Genomic DNA, 10,092 nt, shown 5'->3' on the forward strand with positions numbered 1-10,092 from the left:
TTATTGAAAATTAGATTAAAAAATATTACGTAAGACACTACCTGACTCCCCCCCCCCCCTCTGGTAAAAAAACGTAAGAAATTCACAATCCCCCCTCCCAAAAGCCTTACGTAATTTAAGGACGACCCCTTACGTTTCAGAGAAATGTAAACACAGTATTTTACTTGTTCTATTAAAATAATATTTTCTAAGAGGATTAATTACTCTTTTCTAAAATTATAAATTATGCTAATATATATATATATCATGTAGTAGGTTTATGATAAAAAAAATGTACAAAGTCAAATTTATTTAATTAACGCAAAACCACAGTGCACATTATTTACATCATTCTCATGGCTTTTTCACTTTCAAGAAGCCAGCTGTGTTCGAAAAGTATTTAGCGTTAGCTTCGTTTACTTTCTTTTCTGCTGCTTGCGGATTGACAATCTCCAAGCCCTATAAATGAGCACGATTAATTTGACATTGAAATTTCTACCAAAGAACGGAACAATAGGTAGTTATATCTAGATTTTAGAATAGTGTACCTGTAACGGGGTAAATGCGACGCTGGATGCAGTACCAGAAACCTGCTTCTTGACTGTGGTACTTCCACCCCATTGTTGTTGTTTCTGTAAATTCTTCTGGAGCGTTTTCGATATCCTTACTTTTGTTTTCTCATCGATTTGAGGTAATCTGATACGACCCGTTCCTGCCTTGCCGATCGTACCACGCGTGTAACCAAGATCTTCTTGATAAGCATCGTTTTCAATCTACGCAAGTGCAACGGAGGAAAGAATGAGTTAATAGCGCGAATGTCGCCGGATATATAATCCTTAAAGCTGTCACGCATTTTGACGAAGCCACGGCCTTTATACGTACATCAGCGAAATTCATTCTGTTCGCGTGTTTCCTAAACTCGGTGATTGCGTAACGTTCTTTCATTTTCCTAACACGTTTGCCACCGCGTTTCTTCCTGCCTGGATCAATCGGTTTTGGTAAAGGTTTTACAAATTTCACGGGCGGCGGCTCTTGAAGCTTATCCAGCTTCTTCTCGATTTCTTCGCGGAACATTTGGCCGATGTGACCATCTGTACTTTCGTGGCACGCATCGACACGCGCGGCTAACATACTTTTGGATGCTACAAGTCTCGCCGCTTTCCTTCTTAAATCCTAAAAAGGCGAATAAACAACAGTAATAGAAAAGTACTGCGATTAAAAGCTACGCGAAATATACGTTTCGTTACTTACAGGTGGCGTGTCTTGTACGATATCGGAGTAATATATAAAGCCAGTATGAGGTAAAGTTGCTACTTGTGAAAATCCAGACAGTGTAGTTTTTTGAGAGCCTAGAACTAGAACATTGCAAGATGGCATCTTTGACAGTTTTGTCAAACCTCCAGCAACACCTAAGACAGAGAAGTGCAATGTAAAATTTAACGTTTTAGGAGAATGTAATTGTATTTGAATATATAAATACAGGAGAATATATTTGTGACTATTACCCATGATTTTTGCAGCTGTCGATGCACCGACTATTACAGAAAGATTCGGTGCAATGAATGCCATTCTACTCTCTACGTATTCAAAAATCTTTAGTTTACAATTATTCAATTCTACCGCCATATCGCACGCCTCGCAAATAGCTTCTTTCTCATCTTCTGTCAATAATTGTCTGTAAATGTAATAGTTTTATTTTCAGAAATAGTGAACGTAATTTATAAAGTGTATATTCATCGCGCGATATATTACCCTTGCGGGTCTAACTTTGTTACAGCAGGAAGGTAGAGAGGTACACAGAATTCTGGAGAGTAGAGAAAAAGAAATTCAGGAGCAGGTGCAATACAATAAGATAAGGGAGTCAAAGTACAATAGAGTATATAAGTATATTAGGTGTATAGGAATTAGGGTTTGCCAGTTTTTAAAAAGCGGGTTTGAAAACCGGTTTATATTTATAAATTTTAAGTATGTAAAACTAATCTTCATGGGTTAGGTTCAACATCGATAATGAACTACCAAAGAAAATATTCGCTTTTTTTAAGCTAATTTACAAATGTTACTCAACTCAAAACTGCATCATGTGCCCAATATACATATTCTGATATATGTAGAATTAAAAGCCGAATAAAACGCACTCACGTAACACCACAGCTTCAAGCTAATGCCAAAACAAAATACAACAAAAATAAGACAAACCGAAAATGTGGTAACTTTTTTGTCCGCTGCTGTACATAATTGATATACATAAGTAGTTTGTTTCTTAACAAACGTTTTTTAAATATTAATGTTGTTAATTTATTATTCTGTTTTATTTATTTTATGCTTTGTTGTAAAATCGTTGATGTTGTCGAAAATCGATGATTTGAGTTCAATGATTATTGGTTATCGATATTTAGCCAAGTCCCATTTGAAGGCCGGTGAGGCCGAAATAAAGTATTTATCTATCTATATTACCCTTGCGTTGTTGACGCGGTAACTGAAACTACCATGATGGTTGCCTGAGTAAGAAATTGCTGTAATGTCTCGTTATTCTTTGCTCTGTCTAAGTCGTTTCCTAACTCCCTAACGGTCATCACATACTCTAAAGGACCAACAACTAAAGATTCCAATTCTGGAAACCGTTTAGAGTATTTGTCTCTTGTGAATCTGTGTATGGTAGCTGAAAACATAACTGGCGTTAAATATGAACATTTAAAGATTATGCGAATGTTTAAAATTCATGATTTTGCGTATACCTATTTCATCATCGATATCAACAGCCATGTTATTAGCCTCAACGATGAGCTGATATTCTGGATCAGACTCGACGGGTCCAATAATATCTACAGACTTCCTAGGTACCTTACTATATTTGTCTATGTGCGACATTACTTTTCGTAACAGTTCTGAATCGCCAAGTTTTGCTAATTCTCTCACAGAAGCTACTTTTATCTCTGCAATTAAGATGCATTTGAAATCGGAATAAATAGAACTCGACGGTACTGTATCCGATAATAACAATTTCTTGGTATTAAAAGGAAATGACAATAGAAAGGATAATAACCTTCTTCGATGGGTTTGGAAACCGAAGCCGGGACGAAGTCCGGCTCCGGCTCTTCCATGGTATCGTCAGAATCATCGTTTTCTTCAAGATCTGCTAACAGCTCGTCTGCTAAGGACATGACGTGTTTGTTGAAAAATTCTTTACGAGTCTAAATTAAACTGAGTTTCGAACGCTTTCGAAACCCTCTGTTTGACAACTTCGGCGTGGCGAGTATAGCAAATCGTGACGAGAACTTGCGAGAACAGGATCAATCGGGATTCCCTCTAGCGGCGTGTCCGGAGGTGCCCTGCACTTTCTATTTTAGAAATGGACGGGCCACCATTTCTTATTTGTAAAACTACGAATTTTGCGAAGGGATCGCTGTCGGCGATTCACTATATTTAGAGTTTCCCTGAGAAAAGAGCCGCCGAACTAATATATCTGCGAACCTTTATTGTTTCGGAAAAGGATCCGCGTTAAATTGGCTGCTCGTGGATGGTTAGAGGCACGGTGCAGCAATGTGGACAACCGATACCTTGGCGGAATTCTAAAGCTTCGAATGTGTGCTGCGATTCCGAGGAAGAGATCAAAGAGTCGCGCAGTATATTGGGAAAGTCTTTAAAGACAAGTAAATTCTGTGCATTACGAACATTTAACAATATATAAGTTAGCTGAGAAACATGTCCGTGACCTTTGCTCAACGCGGTAGGCCGCCGCCGAATCCTGCCCAAATACAGAAGGTAAAGAATGTTGCACACTGTTGTTGATATTGTATTGTATTGTTTGATATTGTACGCGTACTTGTTGTATAAGCTACTAGTAGCTAGCAAAATGATATCGGATAAAAGAGATTGCAACTTCAACATCAGCGACCCCCCGTTCAAAAATGTAGTTGGTAGAAATGGCTAGATTGTTTGATGATAGAGATAAACGAGTGATTTATATGAGTGAATCTACTTGCGCAGATGCTGGACGAAAACAGTCAGCTTATACAAACTATACAGGAGTACCAGAATAAAGGAAAGCCGCAAGAATGTATACAGTGAGTTTGAAATTCAATTTTGAATATTTATGAAACATTTGTAACATGTTAATGCACGAGCTGTGTGATTTCAGGTATCAACAGTTGTTACATCGCAACTTAGTGTATCTGGCGTCGATTGCGGATGCGAATCAAAATATACAAGCATTATTGCCGGTGAGGAATATTTTGTAAATAAGCTGTATCCTTTGTCTTGCGAGTTGGAAATAAAATGTTCACCTTTGCTTCTGTGATAAGCCTCCGCAAGGAATTCCTAATGGACCTCAACATGGTATGATGAATCCACAAGGCCTTCCAAACGCTTCTGCAGGTTCGGCTGGACCTGTGGGAGAGATGCCGCCGAACAATCAACCGACATTACCAATGTCGAGCTTTAATCAAGGGCAACCAATGACGCAGGGTGGATATCGTGGCCCCGTGATGCCTGGACAAGGGCCAGCAATAAATAGTACGTTATACTTTATCCGACGATTTCTAAGACGCATAGTTCTGTTTTAATTACACGTGAAACATATTCAAAGGACCGCCGACTGCACCTGGACCGCAGCAATACAGGGGGCCTCAAGGCTACCCTCAACAACCTTCTCAACAAGGTTATCCAGCGCAATACACCAATCAGAATCCAGGCTCTAATTATCAAGGGCCACAGGGATCGGCATATACCCCGGGGCAACCGAACCAGTATGGGCCACCAAATGCTTCTCAACAACAGGCATATAGCACATCGACGCAGCCAAATTATGGTCCTCCAACTACCGTGAACAGTTATGGTCCTCAGCCAGGTGGATATCCACCGCCAGGAACTACTCAACCTCCCACGGGATATGGCCCGCCACCACCAAACCAACAAGGCTATCCTCCTGCTAATCCTTCTCAACAGAACTTCCCATCGAGTAACCAACAGCAACAGCCAGGGCAGTATGGTAGTCCCAGCCCACAACCAAATTATCAGCCACCCCCGTCTCAAGCTCCACCGCAAAATGCCTACGGAGGTGGTCAGCCTGGAAGTTATCCGCCTCCTTCTTCTCAAGCATACGCGAACAACGTTCCACCTCAGAATTACCCAACCCCTCCCACGTCGAGCGCTGCTCAGCCTCCGCAACCCGGATCTCAACAGAACACCGGGCCCCAACCGAATTACGGCAATCAACCAAGCCCCGGTCCTGGTGGGACACAGTACGGCCCAGCCTCCACGTCCCCTCCATTCAGCACTGCCTCTGCGACCGGAGTCAACACTTACGCCCAAAGCAGCCAGCCGACAAGTACGCCATCCGCGTCGACCCAGACTTATCCACCGAGCAGCGTTCCACCGCCTACTTCCCAAGGCGGAAGTTACGCTCCCTCCGTTCCTGCTCCATCCGGGTATCCCGTCCACCAAACGCCGCACCCAACGTCTCATCCAACGTCCCACCCGCCGCATCAGTCGCCTCATCAACCGCCGCATGCTCCTCACCAGCCGTCTCATCAGTCGACGCATCAGCCTCCTGCACACCAGCCGCCGCATCAACCGCAACAATCTCAACAGCAATCTCAAACACCGCCGCAGTCGCAACAACAGCAATCTCAGAGTCCTGCTCCAAGCGGATTTCAGCCGCCATCAGGGCCACCGCAAGGTCCTGCACCACCGCCAGGTCCGCAACCACAACCTGGATATGGCCCAGCTACTACACAGACTTATGTGCCACCAACACCTGGTGGACAGCCACAGGTATTACTTTAAAACTAAAGAGCACTCCTTGAGTTATTATAAGTGTTACGCTTTAGCGTAATTTTCAAAAATCCTTCCTTAGTGGGTGCCTACATCATGAAAACAATGTACCTTCCAAATTTCACGTTCCTAGGTTTGAGCTGGGCGTTGAGGAGTCAGTCAGTCAGGACTTCTTTTTTTTTTTACACATATAGATTGTGTACCATGGCAGTTGGTAAGAGATACTTGGATATGTTTCAGGTGTATACCCCTCATCCACCACAAGGTGGTCAACACTACGGGCATCCACAGTATCCTCCGCAGAGTTATCCACCACCACCAGCAGGGCAAGGATATCCACAATATCCGCCGCGACCACCCGGTGGTCACATGCCTCCTCCACCTGGCCCTCAGGGACCTCCTCCACCAAACCAGTACGGTGGCTACGCGTATCAACCGCCTCCACAATAGAGTACATTAATGTAAATTGGTATATAGTATTCACTTCAACATAAATGGTTTAATTGCAACTTTCGGAATATAAAGTTTTAATTTAATTCTTCATAGCATATCGTCCAGTGTTACGTAACGAGGCAAATAATAGAGAGTTCTATATATAAATAAGGAAAGGTGCTGCTGGAACGTCATTACACTTGCAGGAACTAAATGCTTCGGAATTTCTTTCCATTTTCTTTCGAATAATACGTGTGCTTTCTGGATGATGAGGTATGCGGATTTAAAAGTTACCAAAAGTACTTTGATACGAGATTCACGCGTACGAGAAACTTCATAAATTGAACGTTGAAGATCTCGTTGCGTCTAACAGCAGTCTAGAAACAAATCTCGTTGGAATATGATTTTAAAGCCACTTGATTACAATTTCAATTTCGTCGTCGCTTTTATGCATCCATATTACACTTTCGTACGTAAAGGGGACTTGTAAATCTTTGCTATTTAATTTTTGACAGGCACTAGCTTATGTGGCACTCAACAACGTGCATTAATTGCTTTGATATCGGTGTACATAATACAGCGTAAACATATCTATTACACCGAGATAAAAATGTATGGAACAAGGTACATTATGTACTTTCTATTTACAGCTTCCGGTATACACGTTTGCCTTAGAGTTAATTTTATATTTACTTATCTAATTTTATATGCTCTTGATTGGCATTAAAAGATTCATGGATTTAAAAATTGATTCTTATTTTTTCCTTCGGAAATTCTGTAGGATCGTATAGATGTAAATAGATGTTTTAATTCGTAATCGTGATTTTTTGCCTGATTCGGCGAGAACTTTGCTCATCTGATCTTTACTTAATACGTATCTTCTTACTTTTGATTCTTATTTATATAATTATTACGTAGGTATTAACAGCATATAAAGGCATAGGTTCGACGGCCAATCACTGTTTACAATGTTTACTATAAATAAGTACCGTAAATAGGAAAGGATCTCATAAAGGTATATTTTCAAATTGTAGAACCTAAAGTGGAGTTTGTTAATGTTGGAATAACTTTGAAATATTCTTGAAGCTGATTTCTCTTCTAATACTCACCGGAGAACAAATAAAATGCCGTTTGCGGAAGGTATACGAAATTTAAACCGATATGTATTATTTTTACATACAAAGTGTAATATAAAGAAGTAAATTGTGTATTGCTAAGATTTTTATAAAATTGCAGATGTTAGAGCTCCTCTTTAAGTTTTGCATCCCCATTGTAACATTCACAGGAATGTTTAGCTTGCAGCACTTCTTCCATGTTATCCAGTACCTTAACTTTACTCTTTAAGCGTTTACTCCATTCCTAAAATGTAAAGAAAAAAACATGTTATTCTGTGACATATATTTAGAAAGAATAAATGAAGTTGAATCTGTCTAATTTTTACTGAAAATTCTTACGCGGAACAGAACTACGTGATAACATAACACATCGCGTGGTAACAAGTTATCCCTCGCGAATTGTCTAGCGGACTTGGCAATTCGTAGTGCTTCTTCGTCGTGCTCTTTCGCCCACGTGAGTTTGTCAACGAGGTCCGATAAGTCGCTCTTTACAGATACATAGTGCCCTCCAGGTACAAGATTATTATAAAAGAATTCGTAGTACTTTGATTCCTGTTTCAGAACTAAAGAATCTCCGGCAAGCAAGTAGGGAAATCGATACGCAGCCACTGTACCATCGATATTCAACTGGTACTTGTACTGTACAAATAGCAATAATGATTGATTTTCAAATTCTTCTGGAATAAATGTTTCGCCGTCTATATATTTATATTTATTACCTTGAAGAAATGGAAAAGAGATATGTGACTTTGCCCAGGACCATATTTCTCTATCTCGTCTTTAAAAAAGAAGAAATTAGTAATCGAGACGTTAAACAAATCAGGATAGTTTCTCGAAATATCGATCAGATCGAGTCGTTCTCTCCGAGAGTCACGGCCACGCCAAAATAATTTCTCCACCTTTTCCTCCCATGGTGTGTCTGTGTTACCTTGTACAGATAGCATGTCTAACATTACCCTGTTTATTGTGTAACATCACATAATGCTTAGAATGTTATGCATGTTTTCTATCTAATTATTTGACGTGTAACGAAGAATATGTACTTTCCCATCGCCTCCAAAGATGATTCAGTGATATCGTAGGTGGGCAGAACAATGTCCTTCGTGTCTAATGAACCACACCAGGAGAAGATGGGATAACTCTTGCCCCCCTTTGGAACGAGCGGCCAATCGCCCAAGTTCATGAAAAATTCAATATCCGGCAAACTAACTTTGCGAGCGATGGACAACAGCACAGAGTCCATGAATATTTTGAAGCCCACGTGTCGGCCATAGCATTCCCTGAAGATCTTATTTCATCTAGTTTAATTTGAATACAGTTTCAAGCGAATGAAGAAACAGGGAGTAGTAATACTTACTTTATTAGATTTAACTACGTAGTGGCAAAGACTGACGCTCCCTGGTTTATCATACGCTTTTATGATATCCTGACGCAATTCATCGAAATCTACATGTGCGAATGCAGCGAGATCGTGATGTATTTGTGTATAATTCTTGGAGCATTCTAAATCTTCTAACCAATTATTAACGGAAGGATTCGGGCAATAGCATTCATCCTCGTAAATGGGACCTAAAACGTTCGCATTAGGTAAACAATAAATATGAAGTTCGTAGAAGAATTTTAAGTAGCTTCGCCATACCTTTAGATTTCACCAATAAAACAGGTAAATCATATTCCTTTATTTGCACTTTCAATTGCAGATTGAAACATGTATTATGCAATTTATATCTAACAATAAAACTTCCATCCTTGCTGTCCAGAACCTGGGTCCGCACGTGGCATGCATGACCCCTCAAGGTTTCACCTTGTACGCGAGCAGTGACCAGATCTTTCCCAGGTGATTCTGTTAGGCTTAAAAATATTTCAAGCAACTTATTAAATACACAAAATGTGATGCCAGATTTTTAATCTTAATATCCGACTGCAAGTTCAATTATTTCAAACGTCTTCGTACATTTTATTACGATATATTTATGTAATAAAAATAAGGCATACTTTTTCCCTTCCAAATCAATCAGTTGTAAAAAGACATATCTTGCTCCCATAGTTATTTTATCTGGTTTCAAACCTGGGCCCCAGATTATTGTCTTCGACGGGTCTATTTCAACATTTGTCCCTTCTTGGCAAATAAGCAACAATAGAAACGGTATAAACATCCTCTTTAACAAATCGCTATCACCTGCAACGAAACTATCATACATAAACAAACCGTCGATACTTATAATTAAATAGAATTCTTTCGATCGTCAAAATGTGTTCACGCTTTCAAATTCATATAAGAGAAAGTACTTTTTTGAATATTATCCTCCCCTAAGATCTTTTTTTAAACTCTACCAGCCGTTCGATACTAAACAGTTACCAAATTATTTTCAAATGAATTCGATCCAGCTAGGTAGTCGATGAACACGGTCTGAAAGTCGAACAAAAAATAATGGTAGAAACCCCCTTGAAGTTGATTACAAATGAAGTTTCATTAGCCGATGAATATTTCTATTTTCATACAGATAATTACAAAATGAAATCGTTATGAAATGGGAGAAAGCAGTGATACGAAATTGCCAAGTTTTCTAAACGATATAAACCGTTCGAGATTTTCGCGATCACTGCGTCACGGGAGACAGCGCATAGATATATGCCTTTAGGATTGTTTCGCAGTTTGGTTAGTTTCTCGTATTAGGTTATCTTTGTTTATATGGGCCGTAATAATTCTTTGTACCGCTCGGTACCGCTTATGTTTTATGGGATAGTCGACTAAAATGCGCGTGGTGAATACAAATATCTATTGCGCGCATGC

At 39.9% G+C, this 10,092-nt stretch overlaps 3 protein-coding genes across 5 annotated transcripts; 1 reads left to right on the forward strand and 2 right to left on the reverse strand.

The window, feature by feature from the left end:
- Positions 1-274: 274 nt before the first annotated feature.
- Prp31 (pre-mRNA processing factor 31) lies at positions 275-3,382 on the reverse strand. Its single transcript, XM_076818662.1, has 8 exons — positions 3,023-3,382; positions 2,715-2,912; positions 2,434-2,638; positions 1,485-1,654; positions 1,231-1,388; positions 862-1,152; positions 528-752; positions 275-438 (listed from the first exon to the last, which is right to left on the reverse strand). The coding sequence occupies exons 1-8, from the start codon at positions 3,138-3,140 to the stop codon at positions 334-336; spliced, it is 1,470 nt and encodes a 489-aa protein (XP_076674777.1). The 5' UTR covers positions 3,141-3,382; the 3' UTR covers positions 275-333.
- Positions 3,262-7,617, forward strand: LOC143372473 (uncharacterized). Its single transcript, XM_076818651.1, has 7 exons — positions 3,262-3,303; positions 3,377-3,741; positions 3,967-4,043; positions 4,118-4,199; positions 4,281-4,491; positions 4,565-5,751; positions 5,992-7,617. The coding sequence occupies exons 2-7, from the start codon at positions 3,682-3,684 to the stop codon at positions 6,199-6,201; spliced, it is 1,827 nt and encodes a 608-aa protein (XP_076674766.1). The 5' UTR covers positions 3,262-3,303; positions 3,377-3,681; the 3' UTR covers positions 6,202-7,617.
- On the reverse strand, positions 7,327-9,985 carry LOC143372478 (protein O-glucosyltransferase 2). Of its 3 annotated transcripts, none has more exons than XM_076818660.1 (8): positions 9,881-9,985; positions 9,294-9,477; positions 8,938-9,149; positions 8,656-8,867; positions 8,342-8,586; positions 8,018-8,255; positions 7,638-7,937; positions 7,327-7,542 (listed from the first exon to the last, which is right to left on the reverse strand). In XM_076818660.1, exons 2-8 carry the CDS (start codon positions 9,452-9,454, stop codon positions 7,423-7,425), a joined length of 1,488 nt encoding a protein of 495 aa, XP_076674775.1. In that variant the 5' UTR covers positions 9,455-9,477; positions 9,881-9,985; the 3' UTR covers positions 7,327-7,422. The 3 variants fall into 3 exon arrangements, with proteins under 3 accessions (XP_076674775.1, XP_076674774.1, XP_076674772.1); XM_076818659.1 differs by having other exon boundaries at positions 9,588-9,896; XM_076818657.1 differs by lacking the exon at positions 9,881-9,985 and having other exon boundaries at positions 9,294-9,780.
- Between the last annotated feature and the right edge of the window lie 107 nt (positions 9,986-10,092).

This window comes from Andrena cerasifolii, chromosome 8 (assembly GCF_050908995.1).
Source record: "Andrena cerasifolii isolate SP2316 chromosome 8, iyAndCera1_principal, whole genome shotgun sequence".
Lineage (NCBI taxonomy): Eukaryota > Metazoa > Arthropoda > Insecta > Hymenoptera > Andrenidae > Andrena > Andrena cerasifolii.